Source organism: Temnothorax longispinosus, chromosome 6 (assembly GCF_030848805.1).
Source record: "Temnothorax longispinosus isolate EJ_2023e chromosome 6, Tlon_JGU_v1, whole genome shotgun sequence".
Lineage (NCBI taxonomy): Eukaryota > Metazoa > Arthropoda > Insecta > Hymenoptera > Formicidae > Temnothorax > Temnothorax longispinosus.
The window spans coordinates 16291914-16318371 of NC_092363.1; the positions used below are offsets into that span (position 1 = coordinate 16291914).

The 26458-nt window shown below is 40.0% G+C and overlaps 2 protein-coding genes across 4 annotated transcripts in view; one reads left to right on the top strand and one right to left on the bottom strand.

The window, feature by feature from the left end:
• Ash1 (uncharacterized) overlaps positions 1-26458 on the top strand; it is a 44432-nt gene that overhangs the window by 5983 nt on the left and 11991 nt on the right. The window lies entirely within an intron of this gene.
• On the bottom strand, positions 729-25025 carry Ena (ENAH actin regulator enabled). Of its 3 annotated transcripts, none has more exons than XM_071781004.1 (9): positions 24448-25025; positions 12257-12578; positions 11686-11831; positions 11160-11339; positions 9822-9883; positions 8420-9582; positions 8067-8261; positions 7678-7930; positions 729-7566 (listed from the first exon to the last, which is right to left on the bottom strand). In XM_071781004.1, exons 1-9 carry the CDS (start codon positions 24450-24452, stop codon positions 7538-7540), a joined length of 2355 nt encoding a protein of 784 aa, XP_071637105.1. In that variant the 5' UTR covers positions 24453-25025; the 3' UTR covers positions 729-7537. The 3 variants fall into 3 exon arrangements, with proteins under 3 accessions (XP_071637105.1, XP_071637102.1, XP_071637104.1); XM_071781001.1 differs by lacking the exon at positions 24448-25025 and adding an exon at positions 13392-13925; XM_071781003.1 differs by lacking the exons at positions 11160-11339; positions 24448-25025 and adding an exon at positions 13392-13911.

A 26458-nucleotide genomic window follows, 5' to 3' on the forward strand; every position in this document is an offset into this window, starting at 1 on the left:
TGTATGTGGACTACGTGCCGAAGATTGAGTCAGCACGTGCCGATGATGCAATAAAAGATCCATCATCGTTGTAAATAGTTGCGATGCTACAATCATATCGTATAATACGTTAGATATTGAACTTGGTTTTTTTAACCTCGGATGACACAAGCGAGCCCGAATAATTGTGATAATATATATATAGTGAAAAGAAAATCGATCGAATTGAGCCGGATAATTGACGTGCATTGTGCATTGTCTTGCAATATGCCGTAAGCTTTCGTACCATCTTTTTCACCAGGACTCAAATATGATTCTTTTAAATTTTATAATTAAAACTTGTACCAACTATGTTTTATCTCTCTCGTTTATATATTCCCGTTTTATTACATATTATATAATATTATTCTTTTACCGAATCACATTGAATACCTTACTCAAGTACTTACGGTTATCGTACTTTTATTTGAAATTTTTAATTGAAATTTGATATTAGAAGTATCCTTAATATCCAATCAATAATTTTCTTCGGATCGTATAAGAAACAACGTGGCGATCGCTTTCGTTTCAGCTGTATAGATAGCGCATAAACGCGATGACGCTCATCTAAAAATAGCTTCGAAAAATATTTCATTCGCGCGATATATACCTTATATATGTATATTGCGTGCGTAAAAACACGCAAACTCGAAATCTATCAACTTTTGATTTTAAAAGGAGAAAAAGTTATACTTATATTCCCCCATGAGTTGTTGCAACATTTTATTTCTGCTATAGTGTAAAGAGGTGTTGATTGAGTCAATTATTAAAGAAAAAATTGGATAACAAATTTTTGAGAGAGAGAGAGAGATGAGCTTTTCAATGTTCAGGGTAGGGAGGGGCTTTTTTAGTCATGGGGCTTTTGAAAATTTCACGTCTTGAACATTTTTAATGCGATTTTTTCTTTAACTGACTCAAACAGCCTTTCCTTACTCCAATCTCTCTCTCACATACACACACACACACACACTCACGATGACTTGTTACATGATAAAAATTTATTTACATTACGTAAAAAGGACAGGTTTGTACAGCGTATACTCTTTTTATTGTTTTGTCATTCATTTACATATAAATATTTTCAAGATACGTCTTACGAAACGAAGTAGTAGCCATATTCGGTGCTCGCTGTAGTTTGCGCTTTCGCTACAATTAAAAGAACGTATCTTTCGATACAAAGTAGTTTTGTCGCTCTTTATCTCATTCACTTAAAATATTATTACATTAACTTCGCGGCATCCTTGAGCTCGTCTCGTCCACTTTCAGAAAAGTAAACCGTTCGCGACTCCTTCGGTGCTTGCGCGTCATCACAGCTCATGATTTAGCATTTAGCTCTTGTGTTTGTGCGAAAAATGAATTATTTGCAAAAAAAAGGACTAGGAAAGGGTAAAAGAATTAACGAGTGTTTAGGTCTAATCTCGGAGAAATGATCAAAGTAAATGTGCGTTATAAAATTGTTATTGAAAGAGTACTACCGTCAGATTCCTCAGCACCGAATAAGATCGAGATGTGGTCGTCATATATAATGATGATCAACAACGGTTAACAAGTACAAGTCGTACTTGTACAAGTACTTGTAGATTCTCCCCACCTCGCATGAAAAGAATTTAAAAAAGTCAATTGTTTGTGAAAAACGCGCTAATTACAGGATTACACGATATACTGGTAAACGACGAGCTGCTCTTTGTCTCTCTCTCTCTCTCTCTCTTTCTCGCCTGTAAGCTCCGAACGCTAAAACGCACGCTGCGAGGAATCTATGAGAGAAATCTCGAGGGTTTGGCAGTCGATGGCTGTTGACGGACGCTGTTTGATTCACACGCGATCATTCAGCACAACATATCACAATTCGAGGTAAAGTTCGGCATGCCAACAACAGCGACTTATGATTCGCATCGCATGTATCCTCGCACGCGCTCCTTTCGGCCCCATTCGGCAACAACAATTTTATCGAGTTCAACGTGTGTTCGATGCTGCAAAAATGTACTTTACGTACTCATATACAGATCGTTCTTTCCATGACAAGGACAACATGGAGATGCCTTTTCACACGCGATCCTATCTCTATCATCCAGAAATCCAAACTTAATTATATATCGATTTCAAACAGTTGTCTTCTCTCTTACACGCAAAAGCTAAACAGTTTCGACGCCTTCATTCGCGCCTCGTGATTACGCTTTGTGCATTATCGGGTAATTATCGGCGTATTTTATCTTACATGACAAAAGTCACTTTTCCTCGCTTTTCGCCTTGCGCGAATTTTATACGTAATTATAAATCGAAATATCGACGATTCAGAAATTTTATCTGAATATGCATTTGATCGTTAAACTAGAAAACCACATGTTACGGTATCGTATCGCGTGCAGGTCGCTCGTCCCAATTCATGGTCTCTAATGTTACGCGATAAATATACGCGATTCTTTCACATATCACTTATATCGTTATATCGAAGGCAGGACGAAGCGACAAGTTTAAAAGTGAAGGATACCGTGGAAGGTACGAGTCTTCGTGGTATCGTGATGCTTACGACACAACTTAATATTAATTAATGTTTACGCATGTCAATCCGCAGTCATTCCGCACACACGTTTCTAACCATATAGCTTAAACACCAACATTTTCACTCGCATGGCACGAGTGAAGCCGGCAACAGTTGATTGATTAATTAATTAATTTTTAATAATAAATTATTGAATGTTGCACAAACATATATTATGGAAAATGCGTGCAGATTTTTTTTTGTAAAATTACATTGTCCACTTGTCATTACATTACCAATTGTGAATACATTAGGCTTGTATTTTAATGAAATTAATTAATTCTCATTGCACGTTAAACTTCAAAAGTGCCCGAGATCGTGTTTATTCGTCAATTTTCTATTACTTGTACATTTATCGCTTAAAAAGTAATAAATAATAATTCTTAATAGAAACGTAAGAAAACACACAACACACACACACACACACACACACACACACACACACACACACACAGCGCGGAATCTGAAACACTGTATTCATGCGATGAAATATATATATACATATACATATTATAGAATTTTAGAATCGCTTGTTGAAAATTGGGAAGAAATAGATGAGAGGACGCGAATTAAATCATTAAAAATCTTCGTCGCTGATTTCACTCGTTTTAAATGTGTCGAATTTAGAGTCGTTCATGCATTCGATCGTTGACATTTTAACTTGACGATACACAGTGCTTATTAACGGCTTTGATCGCGACAATTCTTTTTATCACCGTTCTCCTCATTATTAGCCAAGCCTTTTTGGCCCGCTCTCCTTAAATAACTTTTTTAATCTTAACACAAAAACACTCTTAATACTCGCGTTAAGACTATGATATGAAAATTATAGTTTTACTATAATATACGCATATACTTAATATACTGTAAGTGCAAAAAAAGTATGCGCGGCTAATATGCATATCGCAACTTTGATAATGCGTAGTCTAAACATCGTCTATAGACTGTAATGACGCGATAGAAATGCGTTGAACGGCAGACATCAGCCGCGTGTAAAGAAAGAAAAGAAGCAAATATTACCTATTAACGCGCAGTTATATACGTGCGTAATATACACGTAAATATACACGATGCTTTACAACGATTGTGCTTAATTTTAACAACAGATTCTACGAGCAAAATTTGGAGTAGATTCTTCCTCAATGAAAATTATCGATATGCCAATATGCTTCTCGAGTTATGAACGATTAAGTAATAAAAAACTTTTTTCTTCTGAATTAAGCTTCAGAGAGAAACGTATAATAAATATAACATAAATATAATATACACACACATATATATCTTTATTTTAAAATACTCCTCTATTATATATGTATATAGTTTATTTTTAATTATTATATAATACATATTTCTCTCTTTCTCTCTCTTTCGTCTTTCTCTTTAATTTTAGATTTAATTTATGTAAATAAAATTAACTTGAGACTTTTTAATTATCATAATATTTAACATTAAATATTAAAAGTGACAAACAATGATTTTTTTTTCTTTGAAATTGAGAAAGAATCGTCTCGAAATTCGGCAGATTCTGTCATTATGATACAGGGCGAATTACGTAAAACATTCTTTATATTGGAAGGAAGAAAGGAAAGAAGGAAGACAGGGAGAAAAGTAAAAGGACAGAGATGAAAGGAAAAGCGCAGGACGTAAGCGACGATAATAGAGAACGAGTCGTCTGAAGTCGTGGCTAGAGGGACATTCGAAAAAGATCTTGTCCTTCGAGAGACTTTTTGTCAATATTTTCGCATTTTCTCCCTCTCTCGTGCACTGACAGCTCAATTTAAGAAAAAAAATGAAAGAAAGAACAAGAAAGAGAAAAGATGAATAAAATAAATACACATTATAATGGAAGATCCACGCGTAGATAAATTTATATGTACAAAGGTAATGGAGTATAAAATATGTAGTAAAGAGAAGCGGAAAGGAATGCCTCGAGAAATAAAAAAGGTGAAAGGAAAGAAGTATGTATACTACAATATATAAAAAGATAATTGCGCGCACTCGTGCATTTGTGTCTCTCAATTATCAAAACGATCAAAACGATCAAAACATTCGATGCATCCCGGGAATGATAGATGCGCCTTGGAAGGCAAAAATCATTATCTCGCGCAGGGGTACGGGAAGGAAGTAAATGTTAAACGCGCGTATCGAATACACTAGGTAAAATTATAATCAATATTTAAGTGAAAGATAAAAAAAAAAGATAATCGATAAAAACATCGATAAGTGATAAATGCGATATTTAGGTGATTTAAAAATATAAGCTTTATCGACGCTTGCTGTCAAAATTTTATATCTTTCCTTGCGATATTATATCTCTCACTCCGATGATTCGACTAGAAATTGTCTTTCATCTAATTCCTTCGGAATGATTATCAAGAGTTCTTATGATTAGGCTTATCGTAAGCTAGCGTGTCAATGTAATAAAACCGTACGTAATAAAGTGCAGTAAAGCATTGCGTAATAAAAAAAACCGTGTAAAATTCAGCCTTCGAAGTTACGAGAATTGGTAGCGAGTACCAAGGCAAAATTCACGTACAAAATGGATTTCATCCATTTGGGAGATAAAAAATGGGTAGATATACATGCTATTCCACCATATTATTCATGGTCAACGTTTTATCGGACATTAATGAAACACTTGTACAAAAATTGACCGATTGGTGTCAGATAAAAAGGCAATTTATATGTAATGCGATCTTTCGCACATAATATGTAACTTGACTCATTGTCAATGACAAATGTCGGATTATGTTACACAAAAGATTGTTCTTTTCTTCTATCTAACAATGAATATTAATTTGTATAAGAGACAAATATCTGTTATTAAATAATATTTTATATATATACATATATGTATATCTAATTATATTTAAAAAAATTTTTTAAATTACCGATTAAATTATTTTTCATTAGGAGCGTGATTTTTTCCATAGATGTTCGTCAGGTATACCTAGAGACCCTATAATCAGAGACTGGCCATCAAGCGATTTCTTTAAAATCCTGCGAAAGAGAAAGATATAAGAGAGAAAGAGAAAGCGATATACATTCATATTGATTTCTCTTTCTCTCTTAATATCTCTTTCTCTTTCTTTCTCTTGTTTTTGAAGAAAAATGGCAGACCAATCAAAAGTAGCCCCCTTATGGCCAGTCTCTGATTAGAGGGTCTCTAAGTATACCTTATGCCGTTGTTTTGACGTAGAAAATTTCGTCATAATAATGAATGAATCAAGCATAATTATTGTATATCGCAATTTTGACTAATAAATTAATAAAAATCAGAGTTTTTCGCGTAAAAATTTGGTTACGATGACGGTTCGGACGCATTGAGAATGTAAAATAAAGTAAATAGAGCCTCGAGAAGGATAATATAAAAAGTAAATTATTTATCGTACGGATGTTTAGCAACTCATTCGTGCGCGTGAATGTGCAAACCAAATCTAAATAAAAGTGCTAAATTCCGTGTCTAAATAAAAGTGCTCGTTGAAAGCAAGTTGGATAAAAGTTGTTACTAAACATGGAAAAAGCTATAAAGTTATAATTATAAATGCCGGATTTCAAGAAAATTTTCGGAAAGTATTTTCAATGTGTAGCAGTATCTTCAATGTACGACAGTAGTTTTCCTGAAGAACAACTCGTCATATTAAACGTATGAAAAACGTGAATCGGAATTTAGATATAGGATATCTAAGAATAAACTAACACGGAGATTTCTCAACTATAGATATATATCATTTAAGCGCAATGTTCTCGAGAATTTCACAATCAACGATCGTGGCATCCGTCTATCGTCTTTATTGCTATATACAACGTTCAACATGTCTAATACGGGGTCTACACGGCGAGTCATAAGTCTAAAGTCGTAAGAACGTGACCAATTACAGTCGAATTTGAAAAGAATAATCAAATGTGATTGGTCAGTTTTTTACGACTTTAGACTTACGACTCGCATTGTAGACCCCGCATAAGAGATTATCGAAGAACGAGGTGTGTTTCTTGGAATGTATTCATCTGTTTAATTTTCAAAATTCATTCAAATCATCATGACAAAAATCGATAACGCAACGGGCTCTGCATAAATTAAGATGGTAGCGTACGACATGGCCTCGATAAAATAAAAAACAAAAATAAAAATGCGAAGAAAACACATGCCACGTCATTGGTGAAAGAATTCTACATAGAATGTTCTATGATGAGATCGTCCTTATGTAAAAGAATGTTTCAACATACGAGAAACTCTGTCTAATCATATGCAATAAAAAATATACGATGCGTAACTTGAACGTTGAAATAATTGAGTTTTTTTCTGAAAATTTTGATGATAAAATTTCTCATTTGATCGGCCTTGACTATAAACTTGTCGAGAAAAAAAGCAGGAGAAGAGATGGGGAAAACAGAAGAGGGGAAAGGAGGGGGAGGGAGAGAGAGAGAGAGAAATGAGAATATTATAATAGATATTTATGTATAGAAATCGATATCTCTCTCATTTATGTTATAAATAATACACCATTTTTTGGTCTTTATCGATATCCTTTTATACTACGAAGCTATAATAGTATTTCATTGTGCATGTACTTGATTTATATTTTCATTGAAGTATTTCTCTCGCTCAGAATCTGTAAAGATTTCTCGTAACTCTTTATGCATGTAAACAAATCAATTAGTTTGTAAACTGTAGAAATTGAAACTCAATTGATTCAACGTTTTGTTACGATATTTATGTAGTAAATAACAAAAAATTACCGTCACTTAAGACACTAAGATTAATTTACTTACACATAAATGTTCGATATACATGAATGTAATCACATTACATTCTCGTAAATATGTTGTAAAAACCTGTACGTGGTTCTCAATGACACCACTTTGATATCGAGCAATCTAGTCGTATAACTCTCCTTAACTTTTTTTCTGTTTCGTCTCCTTTTTTCACTTTCGAGAGCTTGATTTTATATCCTCTTTATTTCCTCTTTATCATCTTCTTTATCTCTTATTCAGTTCTGTTCTTACAGCTGGAAATATAAAATATTTCACATAAAGCAAACATTTTTGTATTTACATCCATCAAGTTATTAAGTTAATTTAATTTTGCACTGTTGTAGCAATATACAACATGTCCATACCATCGATTATTTCTTGCTTCATTTTCTGGAATTCTTTCCGCACTTCTTTAATTATTTCCACCTTGAAGGCCTCCATCTCTTGCGCGGTGAGCGAAGTTCCATCGTTAACACCGTTTACTTTGAGGAGAGTGTCCTCCGAAGCCGAACCGAACCTCTTGCGTACCGATTTCGGCGACTCGGCGCCATTGGGGAACTTGATATTCGACGCATTGTTCTTATCCCAAGACTTCTTATCTGGCGAACTTTCCGGTTCCTATAAAAGAAATTGTTCGATTAGTGCTTTCTTCTCCCTCTCTCTCTCTCTTTCCTCCTCTCCTCTCTCCTTTTCTTGCCGATCTTTCAACGCCAATGCTTTTGTCATCCAAGTTACATGATAAATGTTTACGTACCGGTGGTTGCTCGGGTTGTTTCTTCTCGGCGGCAGCCCGTCGGCGTGCTAGAGTCTTAGCCATTTCGTCCATCATGGAAGCCATCCCGCCACCTCCACCTCTCCCTAAGGTGCCATAATTGCCGCCTCCTCCACCGCTTCCACTGCCGCTACTACTAGTGCTCGAGCCACTGTTCTCTACTGGTTGTGACTGTTGCTATTGATAAAAAAAAAAAAAAGGTTCGTTATTATTCTATTTATGTGTTTTCTATTTTCTATTAATATAACATAACATCAAATCTCATTTCTGCAAACAAGTGATAATTCTGTCTAATTAAAAGATTAAAATTAAAAAAAAAAAAAAAAGAAAATTACCTGTTTTTTCTTAAGACGTGCTTGAAGGGCAGCGGCTAATGAGTTGGTGTCAGGCGGAGGATCATTCGAGGAACTGACGGATGAACCGGAACCGACAGCGGCGGTGGACGTGTTAGCGTTAGGAACCGGCGGCGGTGGCGGCGGAGGTGGTGCCGCAGGCCCAGCCAGCGATACCATCGGAGGCGGTGGCGGACCGCCACTAGCAATAGGAGCATAAGCGTTAGCGCTGGCCGTGTGGTGTCCGCTACTAGCATATTGATTCACCGAATTTGATGGTGTCCCATATGGATTCGTGGTACCCGCTGTGGCAGCCGCTTGTACCTGACCGGTACCACCATACTGTGCTTGCGCCTGGGACACGATATTGGAGCCGTACGATTGACCAGGTTGCGCGACCGCGTATTGACTTGACGGACCAGGTGGCGGACCGGTAGCATACTGATTTATCGAACTATTACTTCCAAACTGATTACTACCGCTGCTACCATATTGCGCGGCTTGACTACCAATCGACTGACTATATTGGCCTGTATTAACCGGTCCACCAGTAGTGTACGTGCTCGTCTGACTGTTAGTACCGTAGAAATTGTTCAGACTGCCGGACGGCGGAAATTGGTTCGGGCTTTGGCCCACGACAGAGGCCGCACCGCTTCCGGTACTGCTGCTACTGCTAGGAACAGTGGCACTCGCGTATTGATTGCTCGCAGGCGCGGCACCATACTGATTTGCTTGATTAGTAACGTAAATAGACTGGCATTGGGACTGTTGATTCGCAAGGTTTGACTGAGACGACGGCGATTGTGCGTACTGATTCATCATCATCGGTGGCGCCGGCGCCGCAGACGAGCTAAAGTTCATCATCGTCGGCGGACATGGTGGAGCGGGGGGTGCAATCGGCGGCTGAGGCGGTGGTATCGGGGGACCGACTCCCGGTCCAGCTGACATTTGCGGAACTGCTGGAACCATATTGGCGACACCCTGTAAGGCTGGTTGTTGCTGTTGAGGCGGTTGTGGTGCCGGCGGCGCCGACGAAGTTCGATGATGACCGGATTGTTGTTGTTGTTGTTGTTGTTGTTGCTGCTGCTGCTGCTGCTGCTGCTGTTGCGGCTGTTGCTGTGCAGCAGATGGACAGCTCGGTGATATGGGATTGGGACTTGCAGTTGCTGCAAAGAAATTGATCTCTGAATATATATATGTATATATTTTTTTCTGAATATATATATACACACACACACACACACATCATGTAGATATTTGTAAATTATATACAATTTTGACACCTTTTTTAGGATAACATCTTTGCAATTCAAATACATTTGCAATCTCCACACGTACATGTGTGCCCGTTATAAAATTATATCTTATGTATAAACATGTTATGCTAAAAACATAAATACAATACCTTGACTTTGCTGAGACATTCTGCGTTCCTGAATTATTGCCACGTCCTCTCTAGTCATGGTTCTGCACAGATATAGAAATTGAAGTTAGTTACAAAATACACATGTTCTCATTAATGCACAATGCATTATTAATGTAAAGCGTAATAGGGCCAGCCAACTAATATAATGGACATAATAGATCACTTATACATAATCCTATACAGATAGATTGTACTAAAAATTCACTTTAACTGGCTTGATAAATATTTTCCTACACTGACACAAAGAGAAAAAATTATATAAACGCACGGGTAAATTTAATTGTGTCGCACGTTAACATGCTAAATAATACTGCTCTACAAAGATTATTTCCTATTTCGCTATAAATATATTTCAGCGATAATAGAATACTCTTACTCTACGTCATAAGCTATTGTCAATAGGCGTTGAAACATTGATATCAATTTATACGAACCAAGGAAGTAAAGTGGATAATAATCCGTTATATTTTCATCATGTGGCGCAAGGTACTTTCCATGTAGAGCAAGCTAACATAGCTACGCATCGCTTGTTTTCTTATTCCTGGCAAATTTGTATATTTAGGCCGATCCTTATCTGACAATCATTTTGAATGTCGAATTTATCGAGTATCCTGAATTTTGTGAAAAGCATCCGCGAAAAGCCGAAGAAAAAATGTCGAGCTCGGTCGCGCAATGTATTCGAGTTATTTTGAGAGGCGCGGAGTGCAACAGACGGAGCGAATTCTCCCGCTTAGTCTCCGCGGATTTTATTTTCGACATCGCGTAAATATTTTTTTGCCCCGATCCTCGTTTTCACATTAAGTCTTTCACTGGAGTCTCGCGTGTAAATTTACTGTATGGAAGAGAGAAGAAGAAAAAAAGAGGAGAACGAAGTTGGAAGTTGATTAAAACCGCTAAATTGCAACAACGTTCTTCGGGAACGTTCACTACATGAAAGGGGAAGGGAAAAGATGCAAGGAGAAAATGTGGATAGAAAAAAAAACGGTTCTTCTAATACGTGGGTAATGCCCGCGATCTTTACTACAGGGAATCAGGAGTCCTAGATAGATCTGCATGACCTTTAACCCATATTAACCTAATGCTATTGTGTCACATGACACAACAATACTAAATCAATAACTTGACGGCATGTTTTAGAAAAATCTTTATAAAACGTATTTTTCAATATATTTGTAGACATTGCTTCCCGGTAGACATTCATACAGATAGACACTTGATATATTATATAATGTGCATTACATGTTGAGTAAAAGAAATTTTGATAGCAATTAATTAAGAAATTCAGGTTATTACGGGTTAAAAGGACGGGAAGATCACCTCGAGTGTCCATCGCCCGGTGAGCCACGCGCACAGCCCATTTGAACAACGGTGCCAACAGCACCACTAACGGTCACGTGGTGCTCGGGGGTTGTGGTAGCGGAGCCCACGGGCAGGGCCGTCTGGCCTCCTGTAGGCAGATGGCTCAGGGACAAGGAGATCCGCGCGTTACGACCTTGACTGCAACCAGTCAGGACAGATGTGTGATTCGCTTCAGGTAAACGATGGGGAAATTGAAATGGGCCTATGTCCGTAAAGTAAGTTGTCACCCTATAAACTTTTCGCGCTTTTACTATATATAAACGACCACATCATGTATACCAAAACTATCTCGTGAATCTCGTGATGATGTCTCCACACTCTGATTTGTTGTATTTAAAGAAAACATTTCAAATAGAGAGAAACAAGGTTGCCTGCATTTCGAAAACGTGACGTGAATCGATTGGACAGATGATAATTGCTATAATAAGGTAACAGTCACGCTGCAAATCGTTTGAAAGCGAGAAAGAAAATGAACGAGACGTACCTATATCCCATGTCCTCCTCATATTGAGCAGTTGGTTGGCTTTGCTGTTGCTGCTGCTGCTGTTGTTGATAGGCGGTTTGCTGTTGAGTAGTTGTGGTGGTTGCCGGAGCGAGACTTCTTGATATGTTGCTACCATTGCTCAGCACCTACGCAACATCGCAACGAGATGCGATGTGCAATTAGAAGCTAATTAACAATGATATATCCAATTACGACAACGCCTAGCCAAATTGGCAATTATAATTGTCGTAACTGAAATCGATATCCCACGATAACGAGTGAACGTTCGTTTTTTATCCTCAAGTTTGTTTTTTCGTTTCTGGACATCCGAGATGATCCAAGTAAGTGTTTGTCAGAAACTTTTGCTTCTCCTAATAAAAGTTATCACCCCCGCCCCTCCCCCCCCCCCACACACACACACACACGAGTTACGATCTTAAACCGCCACGATAACTTGAAACATCATGTTAAAAATGCCAAAACGACAAATTTAAAATTGGATAGTAAAACCCGCAGTAAGCCGGGATTAATTCTAATAAAACTTCAAGATGAAAAAAATGTTGAGAATTACATCGAGTGCCTGGAGCATCGCCCGAGCAAAAGCATCAGCGTCGTCCTTACTGGAGAAGTTTAGCCCGTAGACTTGCTTGTTATCCCGCCACTGGTGAAACGTGACCGTGGCCTGATTGTACTTGAGTCCCTTGAGAATCGCACAGTTGATGACAATCTCGTGGTCCTGCAGCTTCCTGCCGACCACGCGGAACGTATTGTTCACCTGATGGTGATAGAGCTGGACCTTGGACAGGCCGGACGAGCTGCCACTCGGTATCCATTTCTTGTTCACGTCGTCATACACCATCACCGACGCGCGGGCGGACGATATGCTCACTTCGCTGTAATGTAAATGACAAAACATTCATTTTCTTTTTGCGTTTTAGTCAATTAATTCCTTCGGTCATTCGCATATATTCTCTTTTGTGTACTTTGTTACGTTATCTCGAGTGATCTCGAGGGCGAGACGGGACGAGAATCGTTTTATGCATGCAATTAAAAAGTGGCAAGTTATCGGTGATTTTCAATCAATTTAATTGTTGATGTTAGAGTAAAAGAAATTAAAAATTAGATTACGTAAAGTAAAGAGAATATATTTGCATGAATCAAAGCAGTTTCTTATTTAAAGAGCCAACGAAATAAAGTAAGTAAGTAACAGGGACATGTGCGGGAATGTTGCACCGTGCACCGGGCTGAATCGTGGGCGGTACATGCGGCACACGTATCGCACCGTTATCACTTTTTGCTTTTGCTCATGCGAGAAAGTCGCATAATGGTAATCCGAGTAGGCCGAGTGACAACGCGAACGGCAAATGGACGAAACAAATTGTACAGTTTGTTCGATTTATCATCGATCTTTACCATTTACAATTTCTCTGCATTTCTGACAATCCCTTCATAATCATTCTAATGAATGCAAAACTTTTTCTGCGAGGGGGGGGGGACATGAAATCGGATAACATAAATAAAATGAACGTATATAATATCGACGAATATCTGAAAAATGTTATCTCCAGATATCCTTTAGAGTTTAGATTGTCGCGTAGCGGCGTCGCGGTTGTTTATGAAGAAACAAACTTTTTTGTCTTTGTGAATATCGCGATAGCGTAAGAAGGCGAAGGACGAAGGAGAAAATTGACGTGCGCGTCGTGTACCACGAACGGCTATCCTGTTGCCAAGAAGATCGTTGCTGGCGATAGCTCGTACGCTGTTGCACATTCACACGCTGCTGCGACGCAGGCTCTTGTTGCATTGTTACGGAAGGACTCATCCTGGCGAACGTGTCTTGACTCTGTGCCTGATCCTCGGACGAATAAGCCTCGTAGGACCATCTCGTCCTGCCAATTTTGGAGAAGAAATTTTCGCGGGAGTCCCACATAATCGCCGAGAGCTTCTTCTCGCTAATAAGTCATCAATTTTATCGCACCGATCATCGCACCGCTATTATCAGGGACCGCGTACCTATTATCAGAAATCGGTGACGACGCGACGACACCGACCCGACGCGAGACGGACCGAAAACGGAGTAAGATGTACGCACAGCTTGCGCAGGGCTTAATTAAAAGTCTGCGATCCGCGATATCCGCGGGACCCGCGGAGGAGCTCGCGCGCTCGCTCGCTGTCGCTTTCACTGGACCGAGTCGCCGACGCCGAGAGGCAGTCTGCACTCTTTCCGTTGGCAAAACGAAAACAGGACGAGGTAGGATGTGGCGAGATACCGCCACTTTGACTATCCCCTGCCGTCGTCGCCGCTGCTGCTATATACTGCTGCTACTGCTGCGTGTGTATGTGTATACACGGTCGAGCAAAGTATGATAACAGTCGGCCCGCAACATCCGTTGCGATCCACGTTTCGAGGACGTTTGCGTTGCACGATGAACAAATAATGTGTGGATGAACAGATAAAAAAAACGCTACCCGTCATTTTCGCGAATCAATGACGAGATGATCGCGGATGGATTGATCGGATTGTGGAAAAGCCTTGTGTCATGGAAGAAAAAATTAAAGTATATACGTAAAACATCGTCGCAAACTTCTTTATTGACATCGAATCAAAGGCTGCAATTTTTTGTCGATGGATATCAAGAGGCATTCGGCGATCTTGCCAATCAGCTCCGCGCGCGGCATATATTAACATCAAGTACTTGTACTTATGTAGGTCAGAGACCGGCCTTGCATACGACAATTACCGGTCTAAGCGCGCGCGTGATGCAGTCCGAGTTAAATATCGTTGTAACACGCGTGATTAGAGCGAATGTCGATTCGCAAATCGCAAATAGAATGAATCGAGCTCCATTATTTCGGCAACGCTAGCGAGCGCAAACAACCGCGATCCTTTCACGGAGCAAGTTTCATTTTTAGGCGTAATCTTTGGAATATTATTGATGACGGTCTGAAAATATACGTCCACTGTTTTCCTTCTCGTTATGTGGTATCGTCGTTTTATTTTTTACATACTTTTTATACTTTTCTCAGAGTTTTTCGAGAGATGCAAAGTGTTGGTTTATGAACAATGCGCAATAATGCACTTTCTTATACATTTCCTCCAGAGTTGCGGATTCGTCACGTTTCCTGATCGTGCGCGGATTTATTATGTTCTGCGCGGATGTCGAACTTTTAGAGCATAAAGCACGAACGGCATTGTGTATCAGCGGTCGGAAGTAATGTCGAGATTCTCTCTCTCTCTCTCTCTCTCTTTCTCTCGTCTGTCAGCCGGTAGGAGCCATCAGACTGTTTGAGAGCGCCATGTACCTACTACGTAAAAGTGGAACAAATGCGTTTCGGAGGGCATTGCCTCAGCTGCTTTTCGCATGGCGTAAAGTGTAAAACAACCGTAAATCTCAATCGCGACTACGTAGCCTACAGCAAACAAAGCTTATCGCACGCGAACGTGCATGCGCTTTATTTCCAGTAATGCTCAGGGAAGCGTTAATATACCTTTCACCAAACACCGAATGAAATAATCGCCACTGTTCCGTATATAATTGTATCTCGTTGTCGACCATCCCGGGAAAATATCGCAATTGGACTCTCGACGAACGATGACAGACTCCCAAACGAAATGCCGTACATCGCGCGAATGTACCTAGCGAATAGCGATATAAAATACCTTACAATAAGAAAGTCCATCAATAAGAAAGAGAACGACGTAACGCTGCATTATTTCTCCAGAATCGTCCAGAGTCGAAACTTTCATCTTGATAAAAATCTTGATTTCTTGTTCAAATTTTTGACTTGATAAATCTGAACAAATAAAATTTATAAGAAAAATAAATCTCATTTTTATTCACATCTTGATCAAATCGTAAATAATAATTCATATATGCTTGTAAATTACAATTTAAATAGACTGTGTCGTTTGGAGAGGACGGTCGTTTGCATACGCATTTAATGGTAATTCTGATTGTCGCGGTTTTCGTTGCGTTTTTATTATCTCGTTGCATTGTATATCGCGGCAAGGAGAGAACAAAAGTATTCTACGCGAGAGGAAGCAGTGACGAATCAAGTGACGATACTGACGATACACGCGACACGCGACATTGGATATCGAATTCTACGCTGCGCCGCGCGCCGCGCGCCGCGCGCCGCGTCGCGTCGCAGAAGCGAGAAGCGAGCACGCATTACATTTCTCTTTCATACAGCTGGTTGGTTTATACGTTTATAGGTTTATACCATCGGGCATCGACAATGACGCGTCCAATCGTGACGACTCTATTAATTCTCGGCTCGGCGGACTTGCGCGATCGATGTGCTATCTCTCATCGAAAGAAAACGTTTAGACGGAACTCGTTGAGCACTGACGCGTTTTCAGCGACATATGGTTTATCAGAACAATTTGGCCGACACGTCAGACCGATAACGGGGAAATTGATATAGGCCCCTATCTTACAATTACTGTTCCTACAAATTATTTTACGCCTTCAAATTCCTTTCGTTGCTGCAGCGAAATATCACTTGCAATAATTAATCATAAAATATATGCCGCGATGCCATGTATTTCATCTCTGCGAAATATTTCGGTCTTAAAAATTATTCGATCACTGCCTCCGTATTTCGAGACCTCTGTCCTCCGAGAGGACTATCATTCTATACGCACTGTACTACACATTTACTACACGGTGAGAGTTTATTTCAGTTTATTTAAAGTCACTTGGAAATTTATTGTAATTTTTTGGAATAAAGCGAAACTTTCAATGCCCAAAGAAACTTATAGCTTCATGGTTTCACCTTGATGAAACGAATACGATTACCGAAAGTAGCATATGGCAAGTAGGTAGCCATGCGTCAACATTAATTGGATAGGTAAGTCAAGCCTCGCGACACTCGAGTAGTCTTTTCTCACTCTCGTAACACGAGCCCTAAATCTTAAGGATCCTGACCGTCCAGGTTGTCTCGTACAATCCGGAATACAATTCTTTTTTATTTTAACAATGGAATGACTAATACACAGAGCTTTGACAGATTCTAAATTTTATATATTATATCGAATTTTCCACGACTCGACGTCCCGACGATGCGCAAACGATTTTGAGGTCAGCGAGTAACGAAGTCGTTAGTCAGCGTATGTGTGAAGCTGGCGTAACATTTCCTATTTCCTTAATCATTTTGTGGAAACTCATAAGTATTGAGAGGTCTCTATAGTTTTCTATAGGTTAGACCCGTTAGACAAATAGTTTTTTGGTCAAAAAATGTGCCTCAGGACAAACTGACTGACAATGAGACGTCAAGTTCACGCAGCGTCTCACTTTGTCCTACGGGCATTCTCTTGATATTGATTACTAGATTTCAAAAGATTTATAGTTGTACATTTGTTCTAGAAATAGTTTTAGCAATAAACATTGTCTTTTTAATTTCTAAATAATTTTTATCCCCCGATAAAGGAGCCTTTATCAGTAAATAGGTGAATAGACGCTGCGGTCGATTTTTGACAGTTCTGTTGATTGTAAAATAATTCTCCTTTCCTCAAAATGATGAACGCCAGCTTCACACACACACACACACACACTGCTGGTCAGCCACTTTACTGAATAAAAAGTAAAGACGGAATAATTTTCGGAAGCATCTAATGTAATAAAGAATCAATTCTACCAAGATCCGTGTAAGGATTTTGTGAGAGAAGCAACATTTCAAAGAAATGTATCTGTAAGGGCCTCCGCACAATGAAAAATTAAAGGAACAAGGAACAGATATTAGAGATTAGGACTAAAGAATCAAGAATAAAGTTGAATGTACGATGAAAAATACAGGCAAGAGAAATAGGGAAGAACACAGGCAACAGATTTAACCTATCGGAAGCCGTGTATTAATGTTACACACTAGTTTTATTCCTGATTTCTTATTTCTAATTGCTAATATCTGTTTTTTGTCCCTTATATTTTTCATTGTGCGGGGGGGGGGGGTCTTTAGTACTTTTATGTTACATTTCAAGAACAAAACCAAAATTGAATCGAATTGGTCTCATCTTTTTCGTTTGCATAGTAATATCGCACGGGTAAAGAGAACGTACTCGTATGTAAAGGAGCGCGTTTCTCTGTGCTAGAGTGCGTAAGAAAGTGCGGACATGGAAAAATCTTTCCCGACCGGCGCGCGGCGGCGCGGTGCAAGGTGCAATATGGGCATAATGAGCGCAACAATGGAAATTTAACAAAAGAGCGTGCAACCTTCGGGTTATATGTACCTGTTAGGACGCTAGGTATAAAATCACCATGTTGCATATCCCGTGTATAACTGTATATACTCATGGATATTCACTTGGGAAATAAGCAAAACTTGAAATATATATTATTTCGCCTTATTATTAATTAACGTCTGTCTTGCTTTTATTAATTTATCGTGTATTGAAATTGTTTGTTCTATTGAACTTTCGAATAATATCTTGCATCTATGCATTATTACGATTTTTGCAATATATCCGATAAAATAGGTCAAAGCTCCCTTTGCGAATCCAAGCGATGATTAAGCGAGGGTAAAAGTAGGTTACTCGAGCAATCTGCACCATATCGCAGCATTAAAATTAATTAAGCTCGGTTATTGAAGGTGAAATTGAAAGCCATTACGCAGCTTTACCCACGGTTTAGCAAATGACAGTGGGATACGATACGACGGTTTGTTCTCTCCTCGGTAGGAGATAAGGAGAGATACCCTAGTATGTGTACGGGGCCGGGGGGTTGTCGCGTGTATACGCGTACGTATCGCGCATCACACACGTCGAAAACGTAATCCGCCCATGCCGGATCATCGTACTCGCTAATGCACAAAACGTAACATTTCCGGCAGGTATATAAAATGTTTTATCGCTAACCGATCTCAGCCATATCTAACTACAAGTTATAATGACCTAGCGATCGAGCTCGCCTTAGCAAAAATTTTTTGAAAGCCTCCATTGTTAATTTTTAATTCCCAACATTAAACATCTTGACATAACAGTCTTAATAATAGGTAACAGTACTAAAGTTCCAACTGGTGTTAATTGTAAGGAAAAATAAAGGTGAAATTCATGAATAAAATATTGATTAGACAAAAACGTTAACAGTGTTAACACCTATAATAGAATGTCGTTGCTATTTGTATTTAAATAAATAATTTTGCGGAAGAATTTCTTTTATTAGTGCGAAAATTATCACGACGCTTTTGCACGATTCGGGAAGGTTTGACCTAGTCATGAGTCGCGAGTCGCAAAGTCGTTAGGAGGATACTCGCACGTCTAATTACACGACGTGAATATACGATACGTTATTCGGACAAACGTTCGCGTATACGTGGGTCGTTCCCCAGATGTGGTCATTAACTCTGCTCGACGGTGGAAAAATCGCCTGAAATCATCATGAGAGACCTATGCGTACATATACGTATCTATCGGCCGCGGGAGGATCGAAACGCGGACGATATATATATATATATATATATATATATATATATATATATATATTGTATATATATATATATAAAGATAAGGACGAGAGAGAAGATTCGGCTACGCCTCCATCGCCTCCGCGAAAGCAAGACGGAATGACGCGGAATTGAGCGGAAGTCGTTCGCGGCCTTCGCCACGCTGACTTTTCGTCTCACACGCTCGATACCCAGTGACCAAAAAGAAACTCTGAGATTATGATCTTAACGAGTTGGTTTTTTTTTCCTTTTTCTTTAGACGGGACACCTAAAAGTAATACATATTTGTACTTGGAAACGTTGGTGACGTTGGAAATGCGACATATATATATTTGGGGAGAAGAGAATACGATACTTTCACTTGTATATCAAAATTGAATCGTTAATTAAACATTTATCTGAGGAAATTTCAATCATCCTAATTAGATTATCTATAATTTAATTAACGATTGAAAAATTCGATGCACAATAAACTGACGCAGAAAACTCAATCAAAACTTTCTCAGAAAACTAGAAAGAATTAAATCAAAATTTTTTTCTTAACAATTGAAAATCAATTTTGTACTTTTTTTTCTTTAGCAAATAGCAGAATTGGGTAGAGGAAGCCTAATTATGAAGTACTACAATACAGAGAATGAAAAAGCGATTATAGATAGTAAGATTTTATCTCTCGTTTGATTTCAAGACAATAAGAGATTGTATCGTCAATTATCAATTCTCAATTGTCAAGAAATTTAAAATCGAGGCCACACCGCGAGTAATAATTTCCTTGGAAATTTTTTATACGAAAAGATGTATATACTACAAATTCCTCGGAAAGATTCGAAAATTATCAATGGAACAACCCGGGTATCGGAAGAAAAGAATTATCGGGAATCAAGTCACATCGCATCGTGCGTTTTCGCCGAAAAGCGTTCGATTCGTATCTTCCCTTGATATGGGGCGCATTGCACGACAAAATTAGAATTCTGAATCAGAATTCCATCCGTTTCGCTGATATTGTTGTTAACATTGTTTAACGCGCGCTTTATGAGAGACATATATATATATGTCATATATATATATATATATATATATATATATATATAGGTATCATCTCTTATTTTCATGCACAATTATGTAATGTTACTACTATTACTAGACAAATACTGACATGAGATTATTAGACCAATTTTATAATCACACGCGATTTTTTATCGTGTTTATCGTGCTATTTTTCAAAGACAAGGTACAAGAATTTTTTCGCTGACGAGTTGAGCTATGGTATATAATACTGGCTGAACATGGTGTAATTATGAATTCACGCTAGTCATGGGGTACAATAGGCGAGGTTACAAAATCTGCGCAATGTCGGTTTGTTCGTTATTAAATATTAATATTGATCGTATGTTATTCGAAGCATTAATTGTTGAACGCGATGGAAAATTTTGTTTACTGTTGTAATACATTTATTTAAATGTTTAAACTGTTTAAAACGCGCGAATAGGGGGGCAGGGGCGCACATGGAAAATACTTATTTACGTAACTTTATTTGTAATACATATATTCATAACACGTGCAAAAGTAATTAAGATCTAAGGGGACAATTCCGGCTGTTTCCTCGTTAGCTTTAATAAGCGGTCCGCTTATATTTATCCGAGGTACACGGTACGCGGCCGATTAAAACCGATATTTGTAAATTTGTGCTGGATTATGAACATTATCTGAAATATATAAAAAGTATAGATACAAAGATCACAAATGTTGGCAAATGTTGGCCTCCCGGACACTTTCGCATTTTAGATTTTTCTGCGGAAATCGAAATCGCTTTAGTTGCACGCTATACTTACAAGCCGTTGCGCTATATCTTCAACCTTGGCATTTTTGAAGCATCACGCCGCGGTCGCGCCGCGAGTGCCGCGATCGCTTCGCGACAGCGGTACACATCGATGCAATCTGATACGAGCGAGCGGAATTGAAGCGAAACGTTGAGATTGCGTAGCCTCAAACCTAGTTTTTCAGCTTTTCAATATTTGTTTCTGCAAACAGGTAGAAAGTAGCAAAAAGTAGTAGAGAATCGAACAAAGCTCTGAGCTTGTCAAACACTCGGCAAACTTTGCGAAACGAAACGTCTGAAACGTTTACAGCAGAGAAACAAAAGTATCGCGAATCAGCGGCTTTGAAAGAGATTCGGAACGAACATTATCGCAATCGCAGTTTCTTCGCCCCACGGAACATAAAACTGTAACGTTTACCATGTGTATGAAGTTAGAAGTTGGCATATCACGTGTCAGCATATAAAAAAAAGTAGAGTTCTCTTTGCATACAACCGAGTTGTATAGTTGCTGATAATTTTTAACAATAGTTTTGGTCATTAAATATAAATAAACAAAAGTTGAGAAATGCTATGCTAACTTTTCGCCAAGTCAACATATCATATAATTTTTTTAGAATGAATTTTATAGTTCTCGACGAGTTTTATAGTTTTGTAACATAGTTTTGACCATCAACTATCTCTAACGACGTATTAACACGTATCATCAGCTCATCACTCGTACTAGAGTGATATGCTATGCTTCTGCGACTAGTTCTTGGCTCGTTCGAGATTTTAAACAACAGTTCTAAACTCCCTGACGATAATTCCGTACAGTTCTGACCACTGGCAACCTTTAAATAATTATTAACACGTGTTATCAGCATATCACTCGTACTAGAGTGATATGCTATGCTTCTGCGACTAGTTCTTGGCTCGTTCGAGATTTTAAACAACAGTTCTAAACTCCCTGACGATAATTCCGTACAGTTCTGACCACTGGCAACCTTTAAATAATTATTAACACGTGTTATCAGCATATCACTCGTACTAGAGTGATATGCTATGGTTCTGCGACTAGTTCTTGGCTCGTTCGAGATTTTAAACAACAGTTCTAAACTCCCTGACGATAATTCCGTACAGTTCTGACCACTGGCAACCTTTAAATAATTATTAACACGTGTTATCAGCATATCACTCGTACTAGAGTGATATGCTATGCTTCTGCGACAAGTTTTCGGCTCCTTCGAAATTTTAAACAATAGTTCTGAACTTCCTGACGATAGTTCCGTACAGTTCTGACCACTGGCTACCTTTAAATAATTATTAACACGTGTTATCAGCATATCACTCGTACTAGAGTGATATGCTATGGTTCTGCGACTAGTTCTTGGCTCGTTCGAGATTTTAAACAACAGTTCTAAATTCCCTGACGATAATTCCGTACAGTTCTGACCATTAACTATCTCTAAATAATTATTAACACGTGTTATCAGCATATCACTCGTACTAGAGTGATATGCTATGGTTCTGCGACTAGTTCTCGGCTCGTTCGAAATTTTAAACAATAGTTCTGAACCCTCTGACGATAGTTCCGTACAGTTCTGACCATTAACTATCTCTAAATAATTATTAACACGTGTTATCAGCATATCACTCGTACTAGAGTGATGATATGCTATGCTTCTGCGACAAGTTCTCGGCTCCTTCGAAATTTTAAACAATAGTTCTGAACCCCCTGACATAGTTCCGTACAGTTCTGACCACTGGCAACCTTTAAATAATTATTAACACGTGTTATCAGCATATCACTCGTACTAGAGTGATATGCTATGCTTCTGCGACAAGTTTTCGGCTCCTTCGAAATTTTAAACAATAGTTCTGAACTCCCTGACGATAGTTCCGTCCAGTTCTGACCATTGGCAACCTTTAAATAATTATTAACAATTGTTATCAGCATATCACTCGTTCAGAACTATTGTTTAAAATTTCGAACGAGCCGAGAACTTGTCGCAGAAGCATAGCATATCACTCTAGTACGAGTGATGAGTTGATGATACGTGTTAATACGTCGTTAGAGATAGTTGATGGTCAAAACTATGTTACAGAACTATAGAACTCGTCAAGAACTATAAAATTCATTCTGAAAAAATTATATGATATGCTAACTTGGCGAAAAGTTAGCATATCATTTCTCAACTTTTGTTTATTTATATTTAATGACCAGAACTATTGTCAAAAATTATCAGCAACTATAGAACTCGGTTGTATGCAAAGAGAACTCTACTTTTTTTTATATGCTGACAATTGATATGCTAACTTCATACACATACGTTTACCGTAATCTCTCGTTACTGCGAAAAGTAAGCGATTGTCGTGGGAATGGTAAGAATTTAAGTGGTAAGAAAACGAGCTGAGAAAAGTCGCGTCGCGAGATAGGGCCTTGGGTCCTCGGGGACCCGTTCAGGGTTTAAAGACGTCCGGCTCGGCTCGGCCCGGCCCGGCCGGCAGATGCACGTACATAAGAATCATAGATGCGTCGGGCTGTCGTGGAAAGTCGGACTCGGAGTCGGGTCGAGACAGACGTGGCTGGTGGCTGGTGGCTGGTGGCCGGTGGTCGCACACAGACGCATCCGCGCAAGCAAGGGAAGGCAGAGGAAAGAAGGGAGACGATGGCGAGGGCGAGAGAACAGGGAACATAACGAAGGACTTGTCGCTGTTTTCGAGAAAGGCTCGTCGCAGGGCTCTGCGAAGCGCAGGGCTCGTGAAAGCCGTTGACGCATACGACGAGCGACGAGTACAGAGCGTTTCTTTCCCGGAGCGGACTGAGCGGAAGGAAACGTTCTCGACGTTCTCGGCATGAGCCGTGACTCGCCCCCATAGCCTGTTCGACCTCGACCTCGACGAGTCGACGCGACGCGACGCGATGGGTTGACGTCGACGCCGCTACCGAAATCCGCGCTGTCAAAAATCATTACGGTCCTTGCCCTCTGTCGAGCGTCGAGCGTCGAGCGTCGAGGGCAAGGGAAGGCTGGACTGGCCGGGAGCCGGGAGGCAGGCAGGCTGTACCCTTTCGAATCGGAAGTCGGGATTTAAAGAACACAACAGTCGAATTAAAGGAACGGTCCGCGCCCGCCCTACGACCCGCGACCCGCGACGCGTGATCGATATCACTAGTCGCAGGTCGCGATCCTTTTCGTCCAAATACAATCGTATACGTGTACAGTCGGAAGATTAAATAGCTGTAAAGTGCTGTAGTGCGGAGACGTCGGAGGTCGGAGGTCGGAGGTCGGAGGACGATATTCAATATTGACCGTCAAGCGGCCGTCGTTGGCGTGTCTAGCCCAGGAGGCGCGACCGAACCGCGAGGAAATTCAAACGTCGACAGCGAAAAGCGAAAAGCAAAGAGAGACGAGTGGCCGGAGGAAGCTCCTTCTCTCATTCTCATTCCCTCTCGTTCGCGTTGACGGTTGATGGTTGATGGTTGATGTACGGTACATGGTATGCGTTCAGATTTCAGCGTTACTCACTTCATGTTTGCTTGGCCGGTGAGCGTATGCTATGCCTTCATGCAAGCCGTATTTCTGCTTCTGCACAGTATATCACCGAGCCCATGAAAACACGCGAGATTCGGACAAGACTTGCGGTAGTTCGACATATAAATAACGAGAGAACGAGTCTGGCGCGCGGCACTAACACCACCGTGACACCCTGCCGCTGCCGCTGCACATCTGGCCGGCCATATTGCCGACTCCGAATTCCTACTCCCCTACCCTACCCTACCCTACTCTACCCTACCACCCACCAACAGGACCTACTACACAAGCACACTCTACACTACACTCACTACAGTCACTACACAGTCTACAGTGTCTACACCCCGACACCGCCTCGCGCGACGTACATACGCATGTATGCACGTATGTATGTACGTACATACACTATCGGGAGCGGGAGCGGGAGCACCTTAGGAGCACCTGGCGCCTGGCGGCGTTGCACGCCATTGCACGCGCTGCACAGTGCACAGCGCTGTAACGCGAACGAGCCAACGAACCCAAGTTGCGCCCAGCCGTGTACGATCATGCACGATGCAGTGGAGTTCCGCCGCTCGTCGCTCCTTGGCAAAGGGCGACGTCCACTCCGTAGTGGTCGTTTCCCATCTTTTCTTCTTTACTTTAACAATGACAATGACGTATCGAGAGATCAAGGAACTTAAAGAACAAAAATACCTAGATCGAGCAGGATGCATTTGCAGGGCTGCGTTCCAAAATTCACTCTAGTTAACTAAAATGCTACAGTGTATATGTGACATAAACTATAGATTTTGTTACCCACAACATCCAGAGTGAATTTTGGAACGCAGCCCATCAGGGGACCTATAAAAAAATGCGAAAACTACGAACAAAAAAAGTTTATAGCTCCCACACAACTACTTCTCTCTTTCTATATCCCTCAACACGAAAGATGAAAGAAATCTTGCCGCATGCTCCGTCCTATAAATATACAATGTCGATGATTCATCCTACAGTCTAGACTGTCTAGAGTCTAGTCAGAGAGAAACCTGAGAGAGGCCATATCCGGCCTTTTTTGTGGGAACGCATTTTCCGACGCGCCGCCTGAGAAAGTGCATCTCAACTAAGTACGTCGTTTTGGTCGGTAACTGCACATGGTTTGCGTCCGTGCTAATGGTTCGTGTCCGAACTAGCCAGCTGGAGGGGATATATGCTGGCCGCGGCGGCCGCGCTCGGCCGGCCCGGCGCTCGGCAAGCTTCGAGCGAGGAGAGAAGGACAGACAGATCTGCTGTCTCGACTGTTTCCTTCTCTCTTGAGCTATGACGTGTTAGCCCAGTCAATAGAGCCCGAAAAAGCCGCTGAAATGGAATTAATTCCGGGAAGCGATTTTTTTTTTTTTGACTGTTTTGGAGGGTCATGGGTAGTCTAAAACCGGATTTTCGGGATTCCAACCCTGGAGCGTTAGCCGCCATTTTAATTAGAAGGTTGATTTTGTAAATATCTCGCTTATTTTCAACTTTAGAGTGAAATTGGTAATAACCAAACTTGTAGAAAATTTAATACTTTACAATTTTGGTCCTTATCATTTTTCACCTAGGATCGATATTTTGGGTCTTAGACTCGAAAGTGGGGGGGTGAAATTTTATTATTTTTTTTTAATTTTTTGAATAAACGTGCCATAAACTTTACCCCCGTTGGTGATGTGGAAAAGATGTTTTTTATTATACCAAGTAAATTCAAAAAATAAAAAAAAATAATAAAATTTCACCCCCCACTTTCGAGTCTAAGACCCAAACGCGCGATCCTAGGTGAAAAATGATAAGGACCAAACGTGTAGAGTATTAACGTTTCTACAAGTTTGGTTCGTACCACGTTCACTCTAAAGTTGAAACGAAGCGAGATGATTACAAACGCACCCTTCTACGCAAACGGGCGGCCAACGCTCCAAGGTTGGACGCCCGAAAATCCGGTTTTAGACTATTCATGACCCTCCGAAACAGTAAAAAAAAAAAAATTGCTTCCCGGAAT

Excerpts from the sequence above, each read along its gene's own strand:
- Ena (XM_071781001.1), bottom strand. The coding sequence starts at position 13,615 with ATGTGGGACTCCCGCGAAAATTTCTTCTCCAAAATTGGCAGGACGAGA. Across the intron at positions 9,884-11,159 it reads CCGGGCGATGGACACTCGAG|AACCATGACTAGAGAGGACG; the intron begins GTGATCTTCCCG and ends ATATCTGTGCAG. Across the intron at positions 7,567-7,677 it reads GAAGCAAGAAATAATCGATG|CTGTAAGAACAGAACTGAAT; the intron begins GTATGGACATGT and ends TTATATTTCCAG.